Consider the following 24418-nt stretch of genomic DNA (forward strand, 5'->3'; position numbering starts at 1 on the left):
AGGCGCCTTTATATGCACCTTTTAATTGAAGTTCCTGTACACCCGTGCTCCATCAGCCCTTCAAAAAGCCCCACTATAACAGAACTAGGTGGTATAGCAGCTTAAGAGGATGTCTTTTTCTTTATCAACGCAGGCAAAAAATCATCCACTGTTACATTTTCTACTGTTTCGTTGCCCAGTCGGGCACCAGGTGCTTCCTTTTCTTCACGAGGACGGTGCGGTCGCTGGGTGAGGACCTACACCAGAGACCATGAGACCTGGGCTCTGGTCCCTCAGAGCTGCTCCGCGTCCTCAGGCAGCTGATTTCAGGTAGAGCTGGAGTCGCAGGAACATGTTACATGAATCCTTTGGGCTCCTCCTAGGCCTCTCGTCTAAGATTCCATTATTTTTGTGCTCTGCGCTGGGTTTTTCCTCATTTCTCCTTGTCTCTTCTGGATGGTGTGTCCAAGGCAAGGACTGTTTCTCATGATATACCAGGGGTCTCATGGCACTGTGCGTGTGGGCTTACACGACCTGCAGCTGCAATCCCATACAGCACTGCTCACTATACCTTAGGATTATTTCTTTTCCCTCGTTTCCAGCTGATTTCTGACGCTTGTCCTGCCGGGCATTAACCTCCAAGGGGGCCTTTTTCTCCTTGCAAAGGTAACAAAACAGGTGCCAACGGGTTAAAAGCTCCCCCAGAAAGAAGGAGCCTCCGAGAGCAGGACAGGCGGTGGCGCTCGCGGAGCCCCGATCTGTCAGAGAGGAATTGCAGAGATAATAGGATTTGCGGAACGGTCCCAACTCATCACTCCGGAGCGATCCATGTTGACTGGCTCGGGCACTCATCCAGCGGTTTGCACACACGGGTGCACACTCGAATTCCTGCTCGGTTTGCTCGGGGAGGGGGCTGTGGGGGGGTGGTGTGGGGGGGAGGAAGGAACAAGAACATAAAGAAGCGACATTAAAGCGGCTGGAAGGCGGGGGTGGGTGGGTTTAAAACCCGAATTAATCGCACACGCACAGAGGCACGCAGAGAAATACACCCGACCCAGCCAGCCTGCAATCCCTGAACCGCAAATTTTACAGGAGAGTGCGGGAGGCGCAGCCATGATTGTATAGGCGGGGGGGGGTGGGGGGGCGGGGTGGGTTGCGTGTGTGTCCGTGTGTGTGCGTGTCCGTGTGTCCGTGCGTGTGCATGGGCGCGGGCCGAGCGTGCGGGGCGCGGGCGGGCGCGGGGCGGGGGCGCTCCCGGGTCCCGGCCCCCGGCCCCGCGGCCCCCCCCGAGCCCCGCCCGGCTCCGCGCCGCCGCCGCGCCACCGCCACGGGGGGTCGGGCACCCCGCGCCCCTCGTGGGGCGGCCGTGTGAAAGGCAGGCTGCGAGCGGAGGGGGGGGAGCGGCGGAGGAGGAGGAGGAGGAGGAGGGAGGAGGAGGAGGAGGAGTGTGTGCGTAGAGGGAGGCGGGGGGGGAAGGAAACCCTCATGGAAGTATGAAGGAGATGGTGGGAGGCTGCTGTGTCTGTTCTGATGAGCGGGGCTGGGCGGAGAACCCGCTGGTGTACTGCGACGGGCACGGCTGCAATGTGGCGGTGCACCAAGGTAAGGCACCGGCCCGGCCCCGCCGCCGCCACCGGGGCACCGGGGAGCCGCCGCACCCCCCTACCCACCCCCCACCCCCTCCCCTCCGCCGCCGGGCGCCCCCGGGGAGGCCGGGGAGGGGGGTGCGGGGGCGGCGGGTGTTGGGGGGGGGGGCTTTGTTTTATCCCTATTGTTCAAAATAACGGTGTCGCCGCTGGCCTGGCTCGGCGGAGGAGGCGGGGGGGGGGGACGCGGTGTGCCGGGGGCGACGGGGGGAGCGGAGTTGGCCATCAGCTGCCCCCCCCCCCGGGGGGGGATATGCACCTCCCGGGGTGGGGGGGGACACCTCGTTACCGGGAGCCGGCAGGGACGGCCGGCCGCTTCCTTCCGCGGGGATGGCGGGGGGGGGGGGGTGTGTCGCTCGGGGTACCCTCCCCCCCGCCCCGGTGATCCGGGAAGGGCGGGCTGCCGAGCCCCGGGCCCGGAGGAGGGCAGCGGCGGGCTGGGAAGAGCCGCAGCCGCCCCCGGGGGTCCGGTGCCCTCGGCCCCGGGTACCCCCCCCTCCCCGGGCTGCCTCCTCCAAGGGCAGGGAGGAAGGCAACCCTTCTCCTCCCAGAGATAGGGGCTATTTGCATTTTAAATGACTTGGAGCAACGCCCCTAACGCACGGTATCGGACCGGAAAGTTTGTCCTCGGGTCTCCGAACAACAACAACAACAACAACAAAAATAATTAAAATAAATGTGTTTGCTTTCGTTCAAATCCAGCAGAAAGGCATGGTGATTATCCTGGTTGGTTTGTTTTGAATAACACGAAGGTTTCTGGTCTCATCTGGCATGTCTGTTTTTCCATCTATTATTATCCTATCCATCTACCAGCACATCTCCAGCCTCTTCCTGTATAATCTCTCCCTCGGTGTCTTGATGCACGCTCCCGCCTCCAGCTGCGAATGTGTCCTGCTCTGCCTCTGCCCGCTGTCAGGCGCAGGTCTCTGGGTCTGTAGGTTGGGCTTTCTTTTGCTTTTCGTACGTTCGGCGTACCCCGTGCTCGTGCTTTAGGAAGAAGTCGCTTACAACCAGGTGACTAAAGAGGAGTTTAAATGAGGAAGTGAGGATCGCAGGGGATTTTCTCTTCTTTCTGAAGCGATGCTTGGGTGTCTCCTGTCATCGGGCAGGTTCTCCGGGGCGCCTCTGAGTGACCCGGCAGGACGAGGGTCTCTCTGGAAGGACACTTCTTTCTGTTTTAATTTTGCTGGTGTAAGTCTTCCATTCTTCTTGTTATTTATCAAACCACACGCTAGGCTTCATCGCTCTCTTTTTTTGGAAGGAGATAAAGGGCATTGGCATCCTTATGCCCGCTCCCGAGATTAATATAAACGCTTCGGTTCGCTGGCCAGAACAGTTTTAAATGCGCAAGAACGGTTTTGAACGTGCAATGCTTCGATTCCTTTCGGGTGGCTTTTTCTAGGCCCGCACAGGTACGGAGGCTGGATGCGTTCGCTGCGGCGGCGGGGAAGCGCGTAGCGTTGTTTTGGTGGAGTTGGAACGAGTTAGAGAAGTCTCAGAGAGGGCACCGCTTGTGTGTTTGGAAAACACAACGCTCTGTTTAGGTCTCGTAAGAGTCCTTCAGGATATCATCATTCATGAGGAGCGTAGCAGCGCGTAGTGGATGTTCTTCAAGCCTGCTCGCAAACCTAGCAGTAGTGTGGTGTTTTGGGAGGCTTTTATTTCTTAAATAGAAACAAACCACTGTAGGGGATCATCTGGGTCATCTAGTCTCATTCCTGCAATCACACGCTGGGTTTGGTATCTCTTTGAACTGCTCGAATATCCGCAAAACCAAAGTTACCTTCTGAAATGATTGTACAGTTAAATAAAAAACCCTGAATTTTTTTTTTTAAACTTACGGCTACGCATTAGGGCTGTTTTTAAAATATCGGTACCATTTCTGTGGCAATGGTTAGAAATCTTATCCTTCCAGTAAAAAATTAAAAGTGTTAACAAACCCAGCTGACTGGAAATGAAGACTCTCATAAGATAGCTAAGAACGCTTACAAATCCTATTTTCAGCCCTGCCTTACTTATGTTCTGCATTGTTCCTTGTTTTCTTCCTTGTTTTCTTCCCTTTTGAAGCAGTGGGCACAGAAGCTCACGCTGGCTCCGGCTGAGTGCTTGCTTTTGGCCCTAAGCCCACAGCTAAAGATGGACCCAAGGCAGGCTCCTCGGTCATTGCTTTCATGTAGTTTCTATTTTCTTACGTGTATGCCTTGGCTCATCCTGCAGTCAGCTCTTTCGGTTTAACTGTACGATGGCGTTCGTTTTCCTGGCTGATGTGGGATAATAGGCATTAGAGAGATGGAGGGAACCTATTGCGGGTCGTGTCCGGCCCATCCCCCAGGGAACATCGCAGGATTGCTTCCAGCAGGATATTTTCAGATGCTTTGTCCAACCTAGTTTCAAATGTCTCAAGTGACTGGAATGCCATTCCAACCGCCAGCTCGCATTTGAAGATGGAATAAGGAAGATATAATTTGTTCTATCCTAGGAGACTCCTCTACGCTCGCCCAAGATGCATAGCCTTACTTCTTACCACTACCTTTACTGTCCTCTGTTGCTTTAAACCCACCTGCGTGGTGGCTAAGAGCCCTTTCAGGGTCAGAAATGCTTCCTTCGGGACTCACAAAGACTGTCCGTGGACGGTTAGAGGCAGAAGGCCACCGAAGAAGGTGAACAGTCTTCCAGCAACATTGTCCCATCAGAGAAGGGAGCTAATTTTAAAGAAGTGGGAGCTACAGCTTGCAGAGGGAGACCCTGAGAGCATGAGTAGTGACGCAGAAAGCACGAGAGACGTGTGGTATAGGTGCATGAAAACAGCAGTTGTGTTGGATTATCAGCTGGAGACTTGTGTTAATACAGAACCTGTTCCCAGCAGTAGTTCTAAAAAGCCTAGAGGTCAGCGATCGTGGAAGCATGCTGCGAAAGGCTGCCGCTGGATGTGACTTACAGGCTTGAGGGTGTGCAGGGTAAACGGGAGCTTTGCTTGGTGTCTGAATTCTCGCTGAGGCGACTTCCTCCTTGATGCTGAGATTTTATCTTAGTCCTAATGATGGTTAAGATGCCTCATAGCCATCCGTTTCAGAATGTTTTATTCAGATCACTGGTGACACTTGAAAAGTCAGAGGGGTGAGAAATTGCTCCGTTTGTGTGCTAGACCAAAATTAGACACCGTTTATGAAGAACTCCGTCCCCACTTACCACAGATTTTCGTAGGAATTTTTCATACTGGGCATGAGCTTATTTGAAAACTTGAATAAATGTGTAACACCGGACCTCTTGCAAAAGGCTGTCTGCTGTTGCTGGATGTGGAAACTAGAAAGGGGAATAAAGTGCTGCGTGGATGTCATTTTTGGTTTTGTTACCCATCTCTGCCTGCTAACAGCTCTGACAAACTTTTATATACACCTTAGAAATTGAACAGTTGATTTAAAGATGGTCTAATGAACTCTCTTTGCTTTTCTTCCAGCTTGCTATGGAATTGTCCAGGTTCCTACCGGACCCTGGTTCTGTCGGAAATGTGAATCTCAAGAGAGAGCCGCCAGGGTGGTGAGTACGAAGCACGCTTGTACTTACACTAACTAGGTTCATTCGATGCCCCTCGTGTCTCCGCTGGAAGCAGTCTGGTCCCATGGCAAGAGCGTCAGAGCCTGGCGTTTCAGCACTACTGTGACTGTACTCCCAGCTCTGCCTGTAGCCTCCTATACCTTGTTTATACAACATGAAGAACTGCATCAAACAATTTTATGCAATGCTAGTAGCTGTTTCGATGAAAATGCTGCTGGAGGTGCTTTTAAGCAAGTTCTCAATGACAAAATTTTTGAGTCCAGAGACCTCAGTCTTCTAAAAAATAATGGCGTTCTTCTAAAAGGTGGTTTCCTCGCTGCTTTTTCTGCTCAGCTCCTCAGGAAGTTTTGGAGTGGAGGGAAGTTGGCATCACCTGAGGTGCTGCTGTACTGTCAGAGTTATCCTGCTGACTGACAGCATGGATTGGCATTCGTATCTCGCAGCAACAGTCTCCTGCGTCAAGCCTTCTGAGTTTGTAGAACAGCAGAGAAAATGACAGGAAGCTGGATGAGGGTTTAGTTTCTGTCAAAGTAGCAATTTAGCAGTATAGAACACTTTACAAATGTTCTTAATTAATTCTGGCATTTACCGGTGAGGCAGGAAAGTGGAAACAGTCAGGCCAGGACTGCCTCTTAGGCCTGTCTATGTGGCAAAGTTAAACTAGGCTGTGAGTTTATAGCACACCAGCTACTCGGCAGTAACTTCCCATGTGAGCCCTTATCAGATATGGCTGCACCAACCAACTGCTGAGGCGCTGGGGTGTAAATCTTTAACATGTTAGTTATGCCATGAATGCTGCTTTTGCCGTACAGTAAATCCAAGAGAGCTTCCCCCTTTCCCTTCCTTAAAGGTGGATTTAAATTAAATTTTGGCTTTCCTTAAATACAGAAGGCCTTAGTCAGCACAGACAACATGTATTAATGCCTGCGCTGCTTTCTGAACTGGTTTAGCTAAACCTTTTCTAAAGTACATACCTAGCGAAGCTGATGTAGGTGACCTCTGAATCTGCGGATCTGTGCAGGCCTGAGCAAATAGCGTGCTCCCTCTCAGCTGGGCTCTCCGCTTGCTGCAGTACAAAAGTTTAATCTGTTTCACAGATGGGCGAAGAACTTGGCAAAGATGAGCAAATGGGGGAGTTAGGTATCTGTACCATGCTTTCTACATTGCATTAACTCATTCCTCATTGAAGTGGGAGTGTAAACAAGAGCAGACTTTCAGACCTGAGCCCTTTTCCCATTGTAAGATGCTGCTTTTATGTGCACTGCAGTAAAGAAGATCAAATGTGCCTTTGAATGGTTTTACATCCTGCAGATAGTTTCATAGCAAAGAAAGGAATTTGGATTTCATGGGCCTCCTTCCCCCTGCTCTCCCAACCGTGCAGGCAGAGAGAAGCTCTCCAGCATTAGCTACAGTTCAGTGTAAGCTGTAGTAATACATGTACACACAGGTCCTCCTCACCTGTGCTCATTGCAAAGACTGTAACCTTTCACTTGCACGTTATACACTTCAAACTGCCTCCAAGGTATCAAGAAAACAATAACCCTGCAGGTGGCTCCTTATTTAACTCGTCCTCGGTGAAATCTGTTAGACAATGCGTGGTGGGCTTCAGTCATGCCATTCAGTCCTGTGGCATTCAGCCTTGCTACTCTAATAACTGAACAGCGATAATCTTCCTTCCTAAGCAGAGCTGGGGATGATTTCCTATCTAAATCCCTCACCTTTTCAGTTATACACCAGCAGTCATAGCAACAGACACGCAGATGGGTAAATACTTAAAAAGAATCTAGTTCTTTGATGTAGAGAACAGTGTGATCAGAGTAAGGGAAATGAGTCAGGTCTTACGAGATCTGTGCATGGCTCTGTTAGTAACATGCTTTGAATCTGCGCTCCGTGGTCCAGCGAGGCTGGAGGGTGTGGCTCTTCCACTGCCCTGGGGTTTCACTGCACCTCCCTGCTCCTGCCTTTCTCCTGCTGTAAAAGGGGCATTATCAGCCTGCAGGCGCTGCCTTGAGGATCTCGAACGAGAGGTGCTGCTCTTTGAGCGCTAAATAAACTGACAACAGCAGCAGGGTGATATTCATATTTCTTTCGTAATGACTGTGTGGCAAACTCCTCTGCAAAACAACAATGTTTTTCCTCCCACATCTGCCCTCACAGAAGAATCTTAGAACAGTTTACAAGCTTTGTCCATAACAAACATATTTATTAGCTAAATATTGATACTTCTGCTTTGAAAATGAGATACGGAGGCACGGAGAACATTGCACTCCTTTGTGAGTTTTTTAAAACATAGGTCTCCTGATTTCTGTATCTCTGCTTTGGAGAGATGGACTCCATTCCCCGCTCCAGCTTTAGAAAGAGAGCTCGGAGCCCTAACTTCAGTCGGCAGGTGTAGTCGCCCAGCAGTAGATCCCGGAGTTAGAAGTCCCGGGGGGTCAGGAGCTCTAGCCTTACGCATCACGACCTGGTTTAAATCAGCCAAGCTCTGCTCTTTTCCCAGAGTTGAAATAAAAACCCTGGAGACTGCCTTGGCCTATGCAGGTTGAATAAAAGGAAGAGGTACCGCTAATCCCTGCTCATAACCCCTCCTCAGTTGCTCAGGTCCCTAAAGGATGCGGTGGATGCTGTTGTGCCTACAGTAAGCAACTGAAAGCCCATCCACTTTGTAATCAAATTGTCTAGGAAGCCCGGTGAGCTGCAATGGCCAGAGGGCACTCATGTGAGGGATCATGTGAAGGCTTTAGCTGTCATTTCGAGGCAGGGCTATTAAAAGTCTTGTGTGGGGCCGATGGAGCTGTTAACCCCTCTTGTTACAATCAGAGCTTTGCTAATCGCGTGGTGGGAGAGCCGCTTTGATCTGAGGGGTGGAGGGGAGAGCGGAGGGACCTTTTCAAGTGCAAATTTCTTATTACAGTGTCTCAGTTAACCCAGTTCTTTTTCTGTCTTGGGTCTGCCGGGCTTTCCATAGTAATTGTGAGAGCAGCTCTCCAGCCCTCTGGCAGCCTGGGCCTAACCAAGAGCAGTGAGAAACACCTCCTGTGGTCATCTGTCCGTATTTCAAACTAAGTCGCAGGGAAAGCGAGACGGGCTGCACTGGTCCGTGTCCCTCCACCTCTTATTTATATGTTATCGCAGAGGTTTTGCGCTTGCTAAGGGTGCCTGTCTGATAGGCCCTACGCTTAACTCCCACGAAAGTGTGGGAGGATCAGGCTGAACCTCCCTGCTGCCCATAGCATTGCAATCCTATTTATTGTGCCTGTCTGTCTGGGAGGTAAAGCTTCAGCAGAGGAAATCTTGAGCTTGCTTGAGGAAAACCACCTTTGTGGAAGGTCCTCAGGGACTACTCGGTTGCAGAGGCTTTTGCTGGTGGCCAGTTATTGCTCAGTATGTTGGTGTTTTTCGGGGTGTGGAGCACCTGCCCCGTTTGCTCGCCAGAGCCAAGCGATCACGGCAAAGCGCAGGCAGGTGAGAGCACACTCACAGCGGCACAGCCCGCTGTCTTGCTTTGACACCAGGCATCTCATTTCAAAACTTTCTGATGAAGCACATTTTTTCACAGAGAAATCGGGTTTATTTTGTTGTTTTGTTTTGTTTTTTTTAACAAATCGGATGTTTCCACTAGGGAAGGAAAAGGGTTGCACCTTGCAGGTTTTTGGCCTTTTTATGAAGTCAAATAAAACAAAAAGCACATAGAAATTTTTCCCTGAGTGATGCCATGAGAAGACAACGACTGCTTTTGGGCAGCTCAGCCTGGGAGGAGCCCTCCGGGCTGGGACCGTGTTCCCCCATGCGTGGCAACACGCCCTGAAACCACCCCAGCTCCCGCCAAAGCTTCAGAAGGGCGTTATGGCTGGGGGAGAGCCCTCATGTGGCGATGGGCCGATGTGGAGGCCGATGACAGCTGGGCAGGGCTGAAATTAGTGAGAGACGGAAAACGAGTGCAGGGCCTCGCTGTCCTCTCTGAGGCGAGGAATGGCGCCGAGGGCCGTGGCGCTGGGTTTCCCCGGCTCTCGCCATCCCACCGGGCTGGATCCTCCCCGTCCCCTCGCTGGGTGTGCATGGTGGGGGGTGAGGTCTGTCCCCACCCTGGTCATGAGGGAGACCCTTCGATGGGTTTGGGGCTGCTGCTGGCCTTGGAGGCCTCCCTGCCCTGGGGGCCTGGCGTGAGGGGACATCTCCTGAGCTGAGGGGGCTCGTCTCCAGCCACGCCATGGCTGCTGGCCCCCGGTGGAGGAGACAGCGTGTCTCCCCCTCATGGTTTTCCCCAAAAGCAGCCATTAGTGACTGGGCACGGAGAGGGGCACAGGGTCGCTTCCGTCCCTCACAGCCTGTCATGGCGCCGGGCCTGCAGCCTCCCGCCCAGCATGGCAGCGCTGAGGGAGCCTCCTCCACCTTCACAGGAGGCAAGGGCTCTCCGGTGCCGACGGTCCCCTCATGCCTTCCCCGTCCCATGTCAGCCCTCCCTGGGGCTGGGTTTGGGGGCAAGCAGGGTGCCCACCCGCCAGTCCCAGCCATTGCCCCCCACGCTCCATCAGCAAAAATGTCACGACAGCCTCACCCACCTCTCATGAGACTGGAAAAAATATGACAAGAGAAAGAGAGAAGGAAGGAAAGAGGCAAAGATAGATAATGGCTTCTTTTTATTTGCCTTCTGCTCTCTGAGTCATGGTTTTCAGTTTTACTCCCCAACCGCAAAGACTAAAACTTTTTTTTTTTAAAAAAGCCCCGTGAAAGTCAAGGTTCACTTGTAGCCCCGTGGCTCTTGGGCTGAGGCTTTAAATACACCCCCATCAGACAGGACGATATCGAGCTGTGTCAGAGTATCGTTTTGCACCCAAACTGCTCTCAGCCCTTCTTCCACTTCCTCTCTTTGAAAGCAGCCCCATCTTTCATAATGTATTGTAAATGAATCATCTCTTTTCTGGCCCCGCGCCCCTGGGAGTTAGATTAAACTTGTTGTTTCTGCTTAATTTCAAGAGATGTGAACTGTGTCCCCACAAAGATGGAGCCCTGAAACGGACCGACAACGGAGGTGAGTACCTTTGCGCGGAGCTGGGTGTGTCGTGCAGAGCCTGTAGGGACTCGGCAGCTCTCCCGGGCACAAAACAATTCATTTCTGAGCCTATGTCACCAGAAAGGGAAGGCTGGAGGCTCCAGAGGAATGAGAACACTGCCTTTTTCTTACAAAACTTCACTTTCTGAAGCCTCCACGGCAAGAAGACCTTTACCTGGGGGGAGAACCTGCCTGACCTCTGGCTGGCATCGAAGCACAGCCCCTGAAATGTGTCATTTCTTGAGTTTAACCTCATAGGAATCAGTGCATGATCTGGCATTGTTTGCAGAAATGTGGAAGTTGGCAGAGTTATTTGCTGCATGCTTGCACAGCAGTGGTGTGATCCTCAGGTTAAGAGACCCTCAGCCTTGTGTCCCCGTCTGAGAGCAGGGACCGGGATGCAGTAAAGATGTTTTTCTCTGCAGGACTTATTGGCTCATCACTGATGCTTCTCAGCCTCTGATACTGTGAAGTACTGTGGACTCTGATTTCAGTTGTCAGAGCTTGTAGCTATTGATGCTGCTGGCTCTATAGATCAAACTTAATTTTTCTCAAAACCTTATTTTTCAGAAAGGCTTCTCTGCCTCCGTGCCACTTACCTTTATACACAAAGAGTTAAATTAGGCAGGGAGGTCTTTATTCTGAAGGATCCCATATTTAGAGAAGAAGCCCTAAGTCCAGGATATTTTGTAGAAGCATCTGCTAGAGCTGGTCAGAAGTGCCAAGAGCCTTAGTGCAACAGCACAAGTATCCTGTTGTTTTATAATAACATAGCATCTTCTTCCAAACATGTTGTTACATGGTTAGGTCAGGTCTGTGTAGACTGGCACAAGAAGTGTTACAACCATGTTGCTGTACAGAATTATATAGCCCAAGTACTTACAGTGCTCTATGATTCTGTAATGGAGTTTGGTTCCACCTACCCAGGTGAATCCATTCTAATTCTAGCTAAATCCTTCCAGTGTCATAGCCATACCGGTATGGATCAGCCCTCAAAGGCTCCTGACCTTCAAACTTTCTCAGTTCTGTCCTGACCAGATGGAATTTCAACTTACACATCCGATTTGGGAAGTGTCTTGGTGGATTTAGATTTTAATCTAACTTGGCTTGCTGAAAAAGAGCCTTCTTTAGCCGTTAATAACAGCCAATAAAGAGAGCTTTGTTTTCAGTGGCATGGGACTACATGTTAAACCTGTCCTATCAGCATCATTTACTGCTTGGATGCTTTTCCTGGGTTTGGCCAGGTCTTCAACTCTGGGTCTCAAGTCCTGAGAGGGCGCTTTTAAGAACAATGAGCATTGTACATTTCTGTTCCCAAAGAAATCTCTGCTTTCTTATTTAATCTGGAGGTGGTACCCATCTATCTTTTACCCACAAAGGATTTTATTCCTAACCAAGTTACAACAAGCACTATTTCAAATCTAACATCTACCTTAAGTTGGCTCCCTTCCTACACTCTCTTCCTTCTGTCCCTCCCATGCTTGTCTGTAGCCCTGTCTGAGTTTCAGACTTTTCTGGGTTGCCCCTTGTGAATCTCCTCTCTCTGTCTTGTTTGCTTCCCCAGGGTGGGCCCACGTCGTCTGTGCTTTGTACATCCCAGAGGTGCAGTTTGCCAACGTGCTCACCATGGAGCCAATTGTCCTGCAGTATGTACCCCACGACCGCTTCAACAAGGTAAGGCCAACTCTTCCTCCTGCTGCCCCAAGTGTACTTACCCCGCCTTGGTTTTTTGGGATCATCTTATTCTGCCACATCTCCTGTCTGATTTATTTTAATTTCCAGGTACTCAGATTCCTTTAAAAACAACTGACAAAGTAAACCCCCATTCCTGCAAATAATTTTTTCTTCCTCCATTTCTCTCTTCCCCAACTCCCTGCAACTTGAGCAATCTCTGCCTTGGAGTTGCATGTTGGTTACTCTACGTTTTGATCAGACACGGTTGGCATTTGGGGAGAAAAAGAAGGTGCGTGAGTTTTTTGCGTGCCACTGAGAAATAACCAAGAGCTGTTGTCACAGGAGGGAGATCACTGGACACAGTTACGAGTTCTTGAAGGCTTTGCCGCCTGGTGAACCATGGAGAGTGAAGTAGACCCTTTGCCTGCCTCTTTGAGTGAGCACTTTTCCTTTTTTTTCTTATTTTGCAGACCTGCTACATCTGTGAAGAGCAGGGCAGGGAGAGCAAAGCAGCCTCTGGAGCGTGCATGGCCTGTAACCGACACGGCTGCCGGCAAGCTTTCCATGTCACCTGGTGAGTGCCCCAAGAACAGCCCCAGCTGTTGGGTTTGCTGCTATGGCTTTGAGGCCACTCCAAACAGGTGGCGTAGGGAGTTGGGCTAATCACCCTGGGTTTATTTTGTGCAAGGGGTATCTCATCCTTGCTCAGTTTGAGAGGGGAACTTCCCCAGGAAGGCTGAAGTTTCACCAGTGAGCCTTCCCTGCTGAGAACCAAGGCTGGGGATTTCCCTAAGACTGTGTGGAATCCAAGAAGAGAAAAGATGAGTCACAACCCAGGAATGTTCCTTCTCCAGCAGACCACATGCAAGAGTATCATCTAGATGATATGATTTTAAGGGCTGATATCCTCATGTACCCTCCCAGCCTGAAAACAACGTTGCCTATCAGCAGAACAGGGAGATTCGCAGCTTTCTGTGGATTCCTTGCTCATGATATGTCTTTTGTTGGAATAGTTACTGGTCTCCCAGGCCTCCCTTAAGAAAAACAAAAATTGCAAGACAATCTGGAAGAAAAGTACCAACAATTTTGAAGATCTTAATATGAATTAAGAATAGTCTGAACTCCCCCCCTCCCCCCTTGCATACCATTTCCCAGGAAGAACAGGAAACTTCAAGAGCCTGCCTGGGTATCCTGAATTATTCCTTGCCCTTTGATGGGATATGTGGTCTGTCTGTGGGCAATTTGCTTTATCCTCCTCCTAATTGCGTGTATTTCAGTGCCCAGATGGCTGGCCTCTTATGTGAAGAGGAAGTCCTAGAAGTTGACAATGTCAAATATTGTGGCTACTGCAAGTACCACTTCAACAAAATGGTGAGTTTCTTCGTTCCTGCGATGGAGGGTTTTTTTGTCATGTATAAGGCATCACCTTCATCCTAGATCATGTGTGTGCTCAGAGCAGTAAGAAATGCCAAGAACACATAAACAAGGTTTGCAGCCTGCTTCCCTTTTCAGCCGTTCAGTCAGAATCACTTAGGAGTAAAGAGTAATTTATATTTTGCATTTCTACAGCATCTTTAAAGATGCCATAAAATCCATTTTCAAAACTAGGGGTTGAATTCTCCCCATCTGTTTTGGCTTCCCTGACCCGCTCTGTATGGCTGAAAGGTAAGTCCCAAGAAAGGAGGGTGTAACAGAGAACAGCCAGAACTTCTGCCTGAGGACAGAGACAGCCCAGAAGAGACTTGGAGTCATTCACTATTTGAGGGATATTTGGGGCAAAGGACTTCCCCCTATTAATTACAGTACCAAGGGGAACCCTTTTCCTGTTCTGCATAATTAGTAGACACCTGCTGTCCCCCCTCCGGCAGAAAGGAAACTTGATCCCCTCACTACAGCTTTATGTCTCCGTGGCTCCTTTGTTGCTGGCCTTTCCCACTTTCTTTCCTGCTTATCAGTGCTGTCACATACAGTGACTGACGCCTTGAGCTTCCCCTCAAAGTCAAACTGGAGGATGCCTTCCCTGCCCTTCAGGTACCCTCAGTATCTGACACGAGGGTAGCCCTGTATCAAGTTTACTGATGCTGAGATGGATAGCAGGGCTTGTGCTAGTGCCTGGAGTCTGAGAAGTGTCTTACACACACGCCCCTGCGCCCCGCTCAAGTCTGAAACCTGGACACTGCTGTTCAGGAGGACCGGCTTCTCTAAGCAACATTGCTGCTACCATTGATCTTGTTTACAGAATCATCTCGCAGCAGCTGCACCTTTCTTCTTACAAGTGTCCGTGTGCATGGGCCACCAAGAACCAAAGATCTGGGGTGTTAGATCTATGTGCTGTTCGTAAAACCGCTAATAGGGTATCCACTGTGGTCCCCGTGTTAGGAATCAGACTGGACACCTGGTACAAATAGAATTTGGTCGTGCGTGTGGTAGACAAGCCATTTACTGTAACATTGCACAATGTAACAGTGAAAGCTGGACTCTATAACACTGTTTCCTCTCTCCCTTTTTCCACCTGTTCTCCACCTCCTCTCCCGGTCCCCACTTACCTCAGAAGACCTCACGTCACTCTGGAGGTAGCTCCTTCATTGCTGGAAGAAGGAGTCGATCCACATCCCCTGCTCAAGAGAAGCATGTGTCCCACCACGAAAGGCCAAAGAAGGTAAGATCCGCACGGAGTTTGTCAATCCAGAGAGGCAGAGTCGTGTGGGATGGAGGTGAGAAGGGGAAGAGTGTGCAGAGAGCACCGATGGCTCCTCGGATGAGCCCTGAGTCTGTAAAGAGTATCATAGTTGGAGATCTGAATAGTGGCTGCGTTTCTAAACAGGCCTCAAGAAACGTGTATGCAAACAGAGCAGCAAGGCATGGGGAACGAGAGGCCAAGTTCGCCTGTTCAGATTATGCCAGAGGGGTCCTGGCAGAACATGCCTATGAAACATGCCACTTTCCCCTTTCTGTCTTGTGGCAAGTCCACTTTGAGGATGACATTGCGCTATGGTTTCCAGCTAATGAGTTGATCTGTGTGGAAGTAGTTTGGGCTGTGATTTTAAATGCAGCAGCTTGAGAACAGAAAATTGTAGGTTGTCGTCCTCAGATCCCAGAGTCCAAGTTTTGAAGGACAAAAAGGTCAGTAACCTGCGTTGTGGCCAGCAGGTTAATTGTGGGTGAGAACAATAGTTAGTATAAACTAGGTAGTATTTTCTTAGTTAGTTTAAGCAGTCACAGGGATTCCACGTGCCTCAAGTCTATCTGTGAAAATAGGTTATCTTCGTTAAACGATTATTTAGAAGCACGTTGCACGCCCAATCTGACTGGTACGAGAGTTATTTATTTAACTCTGCTGGTTAAGACGTGCTCATCAAAACTGCTGCAGTGTTACAGGACATGTTAACAGCGCACCAAGGTTCATAATTAACCAGCTGACTCACGTGACAAATGCTCATATTTCAAGGAAAAGCAATAGTGAATGTGTAAGGCAGACTCCCAGCAGACTCCTGGGTTCTGACAGGGGTGCAGATTGCGGTGTGGAAGGGTCTGTGTCAAAAGAAATGAGGAGGCCGGAGGGTTGTGAGGTATTTGTTATTTGTTACAATAAAAAGCCCTAAAAGGCAGGACATGTGGTTCTTATAGGATTCAGGCTCTAAGGCAGGTGGCAGCAGAATAAGAAGTCTTCCTTACTCCTTGATACAGCTTCTGCAATATCAAGAATCCATAACGTGGTACTGCCACCTTCCTTCACACCCCGTCTGTCCAAAGCAGGGGGTAGGATCTCAAGCAGAAATAACTTGTACAGGGGTACGGTCAGTATGGTCAGATAGTTTTTGATATTTTATGGGCCGTATCCTGGTTTTTGTTAGCAGAAATCCAGAATTACTCTACCAAGGAACCTCTGGATATATTCCACTGTAGTCAAAAGCCAAATTCACCTTGTTGTATAAACACAATCGGTGAGACCCCTGCAAATCGCAGCGTGAATCTTTTAAGTCTTGTAGGTGTCTGGCTGTTTACTTCTTTTGTTGTTTGTTTTTGTCTTGTTGCAGTAGGCATCCTCACAGTGCGTAAATGATTTGGTAATGATAGTGACCCACATCCAGAAGCAGCCCGATGGCACTCCGGTGGGTTATGTGGCCTAAGTCTGATGGATCTCAGCCAGTCTCCAGGGGACAAGGGCATCCAGGCTTTCAAAAGCAGTACGGCCATCAGTTAATACTGACTGACACCTTCCTGGCATGCCCAGCTGAGAGTCCATAAATTCTGTGGGCAGGAAAGCCATCTCCTTCTTTATTTACAGAGGTTATCCCGCAATATCCAGTTTGAAACACTGCCCACCATGTCCTTTACGTGTTTGGGAAGCTTGCCCAAACCGTACCTGATACATGGGCAAACAAGGCAAGCCTCGCTTACAAAGTGGTGCCTTCCCTGCTACCGACACCAAGTCAGTAAATTTCCTGCTGCCGACGAGGCTAAAGTGTGTGGGGAGTATTTACTCCTCTTGTGTGCTCAGCTGCTGCGAGGAGAGGAGGAGGAGGTGGGAGGGAGAAAGAGGATCTGTGCTATGGACGGGGACGGGGAGCGAGCGCTTGGCACAAGGTGAACGGCTGTACTGGAACGTGCTATTTTTAGTCAACAAGCAGGCAGAGGGGGTGGGGGAGAGGGCAGGGTCGGGGTGATTGACGGCGGCTTTGGAGAGCTCAGCTGTAATTATAAATGACAGACTGTGCCAGTCCGAGGCTGGGGACCGGCCGAGGGTTTCTATATTTGCACAGCTTCTGGTGGCGGGGGTGGGAGCACAGTCACGTGCCTGGCAGGTAGGAGCAGGGGAGGTGCTGCTTCCCAGCTTTGGTTGGAAAGCAGGTCAGCGCCAGGGGGAGAGCGAAAACAGGAGGAATATGGATCTATTTATAGGCTTCTCAGTGGCGCTTGCCACTATTGTTAGCCTCTGGGTTCCTCACAAGCGTGCAGAGACTCCGTCTCACTGCTGCCTCACCACTCTCCCCTCCTGATGGCTCGTCGGGTTTGCGAGCGGCAGATCCGATGGAGGCCTCTTCCAGGGCTGGGGTTGCGTGGCAGGGCCGCAGCGCGAGTGCAAAATCAACTCCTTCCACTTAGAGAGGGGGAGTCAGCACGGAAAGGGGGACAGGGTGTGCAAAGCAGCTCAGACGAGGGTGAGGAAGGCACTCTCGGCTCCCAGGGTAGTTTACAGGTCTGGGGCTGGTTATGAAGTGCAGGGAGAAAGGACTGGGTGCGAGGCGGTGTGGGAACAGAGACCTTTCAAAGGGGTGCCCAAAGAGAGGGTTGAACCATTAGTTCCTGCATAGTTTTGGAGTACGTGACTAGCAGTGCATGATCTAATTGCACATGTTTCAGGGGAACTGGGTGTGCTGCTGTGCTGACCTGAAGTAGAACAGCTTTTGCTTGAGCCTGTCCAGCTGTGCAGCCGGCTGGTCCCATCCTCCCCGAGCTGGAGGCATTGCAGGGGAGCTGATCACTCAGCGGCGGACCAAAGCGCCTGTGTGAGTCCCCGGGCTGCAGGTGTTCATGTCTCTCCGCTCCAGAAGGAGCCCAGTGCCTGACAGCTCCTTCCAGTGCAGGGCTGTGGCTATTTACTTAGGCTTTACAGGGGAAAACTCTGGCTGAGTTAAAGACTAAGTGAAGGGCACAGGATTTAACCCAGTGGCTTCAGTAAGACAGCAAAGACTCAGGACTTGGGATTTAGACTCCTAAGCCCTGCTGTAAAACAGTTCAGCATTTGTGAAGAGTCTTGTTCTCTGCGGAACAAGGGACAATTGTGACGTGGGACTAAAAGCCAGTGTCGGCATCCCCCGCCTCTTGCAGGCACAAATGATACCAGCCCAGGCATTTCCTTCTGTGCTGGCCTAAAAACGGGAAAGCTCCAGGCTTTGGGTTTTCCTCAGAACATACCAGGCCTTAGCAAAACCAGCCCCGCTTATTTCTTTGGGGTTGGTATTGCAGTGTGTGTGCTCTACGCTGTGGGAGCCTTTGTAGGGTTTGTTTGTTTTTAAAAAAAGAAAGAAAAAAAGAAAGGAAGAAAACAATAGCTAAATACCAAGAAAATGCTGGATGACGCACAGGGGTTGAATGAAGTACAGATGTTCTGTCACCTATATTGTCTGCTTGAAACGCACAGAAAAAAATTGCCATGCTCACTGGAATGAAATTTGTCACACCAGGAGCAGATGGGAGCACATGCACTACAACATTTTTAGGCATATTCCTCACGGAGGGAGGCACTCGTCCAGCGTTATCCTTAGTGAACACCTGGAACCTGTAAGCAAAATCATGGGGCTTTTAATTTGGATGTGGGACGTTGCTATGAGAGGAACGGTCCCTGCCCAGTGACATAGGAAAGAGAGGCAGGCACTTGGAGCAAATAAACCCACCTGCAGTTGTTCCTTGGGTCTGGGGACGAAGCCAGTTCTCCACAACCGTAACACACCTTTAGCTCCTGAACCCCTTCCCTAGCCACAGCTGGGGGGTACTTTATGGGGGTACAGGGACTGTCTGTCTCCCTTATCCCTTTAGCACCAGGCAGAGCCGTGCACGAGCCCCCAGTCCCACGGCGTCTGAGCAGATGCACGGCAGAGCCTGCCTCCCTGCTGCCATTGCCTGGCTGTCTAGACCTGATGCCAGTGGAGGAAATGAGCCAAGGATCCGGCCTGGCAGATTCAGCACACTGGAGAAGTTGTACTGAGCTGAAATCTAAACCCAGTGGGTCTGTGAAGAGCTTTGTGTTTGCATTCGAGTTGGTGCCGCAGGTCCGCCTCTTGGAGTTTTGTGTCCACACCGGCACCAAAGGGAAAAGTGGACCTTTTTTTCAAGCAGGTGGCGGGTGGCTGCTTGCAAGACCAGCACAGCTTTTGGGGGAAGGAGTACTGAATCTAAATTGACTCTGATCTAGCTATAGTGACCTTGTTTTATAGCATCCTTGACCAGCTTTCTGTGGCCTCTTGTTATGTGGGTGTTTAACAGCCCCCAGCAGATCCTTCCATTAGCAGGGGGTGCAGCAATAATTTCCGAGCTTGCAAAGCCCAGCAAGGGCTGGCCGTGAGTCCTTGTGTAAAACCTTTTGTACACTCAGAGCGTGTCTCAAGGCAAACCCGCAAAACTGCCGGCACAGCCTTGGTGCAAGTGAGGTTGGAGACAGGGGCTCGGTATCCCTCTGCCCGCTGCTGCCTTCCTCCTCGCTGCGGCTGCCATGGCTGCAGCCCAGAGCCAGGCCTCCTCCTCCGGGTGAGGGAGTTCAGAGAGCCTGGGAAAGAGGGAGGGAGCAGCAAAGCCCGCTTGGCTCTTCCCAGCTCTTCCCTCCCTCCTTCCCCTGCCCAATGTACTTTTAATGATCCAATTGCTGGTGTCCAGCAGATTAGAAGAGGGGGCTCGGGGAAGGGGAGACGGCGGTGGGGGGAGCAAGAGGAGCTGTGCACAACCCTTTTTGGCAGCGAGAGATCCTGTTTGGTTCCTCCTGCACTGGGGAGCTCGAAGGGAGATTGTGTCGCCGGCACGCCCCCCCGATGCAGCCGCGCTCCCCCCGCCGCAGGCCTGGCCTGCTCTATGCCCACATGCCAAGCCCCAGCTGCTCAGTCCTGCATGGGAAGAGTTTGTTTTCCATGAAGTTCGTTGCTGGGGGCAGGTTCACGTTCCCTGCAGACTGCAGCTCGCCCAGCCAGCCAGCCCACCGCAGGGAGCGCCGAGCGGCTGCAAGGTAGGGCTTGGCTTTTGCTTGCGATGATGGGATAGGGGTGTTGAATGGTTTCCTGCTCTCACAGTGCATCCTCCCTCCCTCCTCCTCCTCCCCTGACTTCTGCATCATGGCACAGCCAGGCAGGTCTCTGTGGGCAGGCTGGGCTGTGGCAGCAGCTGCGCTGTCTGTATAGTTTCCTGGAAGGAGGGTTTGCAGAGTAGAGTGCCTGTGTGCCAGGGAGATGAAGTGCTGGACACAGAAAAGCCAGGTGGGGAGAGGGCACTTGAGAGGTAGGGGAGAGTGCTGCTTCCCCCCCAACCCTGTCCCCTTGCTCTCCCCTCCCTTTGCACCCTGCGGCTCTTGCAGGAAGCATTTGGAGCCTTCCTGTTCCTGGAGAGAACCCACACATTTAAAACCCTCTGGTGCAAGCTGGGGAACACCCTGGGTTGTCTGAGGGTCTGTCAACACAGGCAAGATAGCCAGGAGTGACTGACGGTCTCAGTGCCGTGGTCTCTGCGGGCAGCCAAAGTAACCTTCTTACCAGTGCCTTGGTCTGGGGGCAGCCTGGCCCGTCTGCGGAGCGCCCGTGGGGTAACAGACTTTTTGTCCTGCCCGTTTAACACAGGGCACTGCATTTGTCCAGTAATAGTGAAAAAGATGTCAGATCCTTTTGCCCTTCTGAGCATCCAAAAGTATCAGAGAGTAACTGGAGGGTGGGAGATGGGTGCTACTGGGTATGCAAAGGCAGTGGGCACGCCAGCTCTGCAAAGCTTTAGGGCTGCTGGCTGCAGCCCAGACAGCTCCTGGGTACGCGGTTCTGTGGGTTTCTGCTCTGCCCGAGCAGGAGTGACACAGAGAGCCTGGAGAGGAGGTGGTGTGGGAGAGGGAGAAGTGCCTGGTAAGAGCAAGGTGTGCCTGTGGGCACGGCCTGGGGCTGCGTGCAGGGGCACCCAGCAGAAGTGCTGCTGAGCTCCTCGCCAGGCTGTGGTGGTTCTGGTTTCAATGCAGTCCTTTGAGCAAAGCATGAAGGCTGGTCTCTGTGGGACAGATTTTTTTAAATACTTCTGAGTGCAGTAGCTCAGCACATGTGGTCGGGGGGCAGATCTTCAAAAGAGCTCAATACCTAGCATTTAGCTTTCTGGAAAACCTGACGATTTATTCAAGCACCTAAATGGGAGCTGAGGCATTCCATAAGTCTGGTCCCTGTCGTGCAGGCTGGGTTCTTGCTGAATATATGCATATGTACGCACTCCTACCTAGAACCAGGGGGCTGCTCAGTCAGCTGTTATAAACTCTGCTCTGCCGACAGCAAGGGAGATTTCTCAGGCAGAAGACGGCCAGAATTTTGAAGCTGGAGGATGTGAGTTTGGTGGTTGCCATCACAATGAAACTGTGGGAGGTTTTATGGTTCACTGTGGCGACAGTCAGGACATTTCTGGTTTTCCTCTCGCCTGTGCACGTGTGTATGTGCATGTATGTAGGTGTGTAGGTTCGTTGTCATTAGCCAAAATGGCTTGACGCTGCCTTGTCTCATCTTGACCATGATATGTGAAATTAAATCATTACTGTGCTGTCTCGCTGGCGTTTGCAGCAGTTTATCTTATTGCCTCCTGTTGCAACTTCGTGATTGAAATGCATTTGGGATTCGGGGTCTGAAAATGAGAGAATAAGCTTTGTGGTATTCAGAAAGTTTAAGGACCAGGACTTGCGCAGTTATTTGGCAAAAAGTATTGTAATGAGGTGCCTGGCTCCTGTTTTCATTTCTGGCTTCCGTGAGTGGCACTGGCAGCACCTGCAAGTAGACGAGCGTGTGTGCAGGTGGGGTGGGGATCCCTGACTTTTCTTTCTGAATTTTTGGATGACTTTCTGTGAAATCTTAGCAAGTTCTTTCATCCCTTGTGCCCTGCTTTCCCTATTTGTAAAATGAGATGTAGATATTAAAAACCTCTCTTCAGGCCATAGGAACTCTCTGCTGTGTGCTATTAAGTGAGCGCAAATTGTCACTGCTACTGCAGTAACGAACGCTGATGTGCGCGTGGTCTGTGACAAGCTGCTTAACTAACTGGGCCACAGTTTCCCCATCTTCCTGTCCTAGAAGACCCATGAGACTTAGGCAGAGTTTATAGCACAAGAAGCCCCCAGGTATTTAAAACATTATGAGATTGAGTAAAGATTTAATTTTAGTTTGTCTTTCGGCACTTAGTCTGTAGAAATCACGTTTTCAAGCTTTCCTTGTTCACTGCCAAAGCTGGAAATGTCTCTTAAAGAAAGGGAAGAAAAGAAAACAGAGATTCTGGTAAAATACTGTAGCTCTAGGAATGGAGGCTTTAACAGATATGCCAAACGCCAGGAGTCTTGCCATAAAATGATGAATATTGGCAGCGTTAGTCAGGCACTCAGCAAGTGCAGCAAAGTTTTAGGTTGGATTTGCCTCCTTTTTTTTCACCAGCTTGTCCCAGTGAAAGCTTCCATGGCAGGTTTACACTGGCAGGGTCACTGGTGGCTGCAGCATGGGCCTCCTTTTTGAGTGCATTGAAAATTCAGCCAAACCCACACCGGAAGGTGCTGATTTCTGGAGCACTTCTGCTTCACCTCTGCTTTATTTCATGCCTGCCTTCTCCAGCCTTTTCCTCCTGCCCTCTCCCTCCTCCAGCCCCCCCTCTTTTTTTACCCCATTTAGTGTGTCATTTCCTAAGCTTATTACACTCTCTTCTCTCCCTCCCAAAAACACACAGTGGAGCTCACGTATTTGCTGCAGTTGCATCTTCCCCTGACAGCATCCCATCTTTGGCATGTGCTGGCATCTGTAGCCTCAGGGCTTTGCCTGCATGAGGAAGCAGTCAGCATCTTTCTGGAGAGCCAATGAATTTCGATGCGCCTCTTCTGTTCTGAACGCACCTTCGGTCCAAATGGACGACTTCAGCTTCTAGAATAAAACACCCGTGTGAGGGATTTGTACCAGAATAGGCATCCTTTCCCACAAAAAGCTCTCGGAGACAAGATGATGACTTTTTGGAAGTCCTGCATCTCCTGCGTGTGTTCATCTGACAGCAGGTCTCTTGGTCCACACACCAGTGACCACACTGGGAAGCTCAGAACTCAACACAAAGGTTTCTGCAGCTTCAGTGAAGAAGGCCACATCTTTAGCTGACATCGGGAGCAGGGAAAAGCTCCTGTAGTCAGCCGAGCGCGTTCCCGTGGGAGTGCACAGCTGAGGAAGGCAGGGAGGAAGCAGGAGCGTGTGATGGAGCATGCTCTTCTGTCCATCCTTCCTGTATGCCAGCTGGCCTGGGCATCCTCAAGCCTCACAGACTTGAGGTCACACAGGGCTACGTTTTCAGTCCTTTTGCTGAAAACATCTCAGCTTTAGCATAAACATCCAGCTAGCACTATAGAAGAATAGCCTCCTCGGTTACAGTCCGTTCCTCAAGAGAATGTAAAATCAGAGCAGGCAGGACTCAGTGTTTCTCAGGCCATGATTTTTCCTTGCTTTGCAATTTGAAGAATCGCATTTTTCTTGGGTTTTAGTGCGGGGGGAAAAAACAGGATGAAGAAATCAAACTAAATGGTCTGTCTCCTGTTAGCAGAGATGGACCCAGACCAGCTGTCTCGGTTGGGAGGGGAGATGTGGGGGATCGGTAGGTTAGGCTCAAGCCTAGGTTCTGAGCTCTCCACTGACTGATCTCTTCCCGTGTGCACGTGCAACACGTGCTGAAATCAAGATTCTCCCATTGTCTGTACAGGGTGGATCTGAGAAACCCTTGAAGAGGTTAGAGAGCGAGGGTAAGGGGGCACAGAGTCCCTTTGGGGAAATAGCAAGAGGAAAGCTCAGGTTTCTTGAAATCAGCCAGAGCTTGTTAAGTCCTTCCCTATCATCTTACCATAAACTGATTTGGGGGCTTCTGTTGGTATTCTGCATTCCAGATGTTGGCTGCAGCTGGGCAGAGATAGTGGGGCGCTCCCAGCCAGAAGCTGGGATGTGGGGGAAGGGATACTGGGCTCGTGCAGTTGGGTGGAGAAGGAAAAAGGAATATGAATGTATGGTTGTAAATCCACCCCTACACACCCTCCTTTCTTTTCCCTTACAACTGTTATACTCAGCAGAAGAAAAGTTAGCCTTCCAGTACTCTCTGATTTCTTTTGCAGAGTCGGAAGGACAAAGAAAGACCTAAACAGAAGCACAAAAAACGTCCGGAGTCTCCCACCAGCCTTACCCCATCCTCGGTGCCCGTCGCTACAGAGAAGGTACCGAACCCACAGGGTGTGAGCGTGTGAATGCAGGGTGGGGAGGGAGGGCAGGGGGAAACCATCAACACCGGCTTTCTTAGGAAGTGGGGAGGATGGGGCAGAAAAGCAGGGAAAGGGCTTTTGTCCATTTATTTTGATTCCCAACTCATCACGTTCTCGCTTTCTCTGCCTGACTCCCCACCTCGACACCCACCTTGGGAATTTAACACAGCAGCTGTCTTGATTTCTGTCAGCACTGACGACACAATCATGGAGCTAAACTCCCAAGTGATTGAGCTGTAAGTGCCAGCCTGTTTTGCAGCAGATGTTCAGATTTGAAGCTCTCGCGGAATAGATAAATATCCATGCTTTGGCCTTTTCTGCTGCCACATTGTAAACAGCTCAGGCAGGTGGATGAGCAAGGCAAGGCTTGTGGGAGGTGCTATCCTTTATTAGACAAACTGATGTAGCCGAGGGGAAGAAAAGGCAGACAATCTTAGGAGCACATGAGAGCTTTAAAGTGCATAACAGAGGTAGCTTTTCTGTATGAGACAATGGGCGGCTGGTTTCTATTTAGTTCCTCCATTT

General features: G+C 50.7%; 1 protein-coding gene across 6 annotated transcripts in view; it reads left to right on the forward strand.

Annotated features, from left to right (window-relative positions):
- The first annotated feature begins 752 nt into the window (after positions 1 to 752).
- MLLT6 (MLLT6, PHD finger containing) overlaps positions 753 to 24418 on the forward strand; it is a 45014-nt gene continuing 21348 nt past the window's right edge. For 3 of the 6 annotated variants that reach the window (XM_075117048.1, XM_075117051.1, XM_075117050.1), the window contains exons 1-8: positions 1435 to 1581; positions 5083 to 5162; positions 10158 to 10212; positions 11798 to 11907; positions 12378 to 12481; positions 13185 to 13278; positions 14459 to 14566; positions 23750 to 23848. In XM_075117048.1, the coding sequence (XP_074973149.1) occupies positions 1473 to 1581; positions 5083 to 5162; positions 10158 to 10212; positions 11798 to 11907; positions 12378 to 12481; positions 13185 to 13278; positions 14459 to 14566; positions 23750 to 23848 (759 nt within the window). In that variant the 5' untranslated portion in view covers positions 1435 to 1472. Of the gene's footprint in view, positions 875 to 1434; positions 1582 to 5082; positions 5163 to 10157; positions 10213 to 11797; positions 11908 to 12377; positions 12482 to 13184; positions 13279 to 14458; positions 14567 to 23749; positions 23849 to 24418 lie in introns of those variants that run through there. The other 3 variants (XM_075117053.1, XM_075117052.1, XM_075117049.1) reach the window with 3 other exon arrangements.

The sequence above is a fragment of the Phalacrocorax aristotelis genome, chromosome 23 (genome assembly GCF_949628215.1).
Source record: "Phalacrocorax aristotelis chromosome 23, bGulAri2.1, whole genome shotgun sequence".
NCBI classification, from domain to species: Eukaryota; Metazoa; Chordata; class Aves; order Suliformes; family Phalacrocoracidae; genus Phalacrocorax; species Phalacrocorax aristotelis.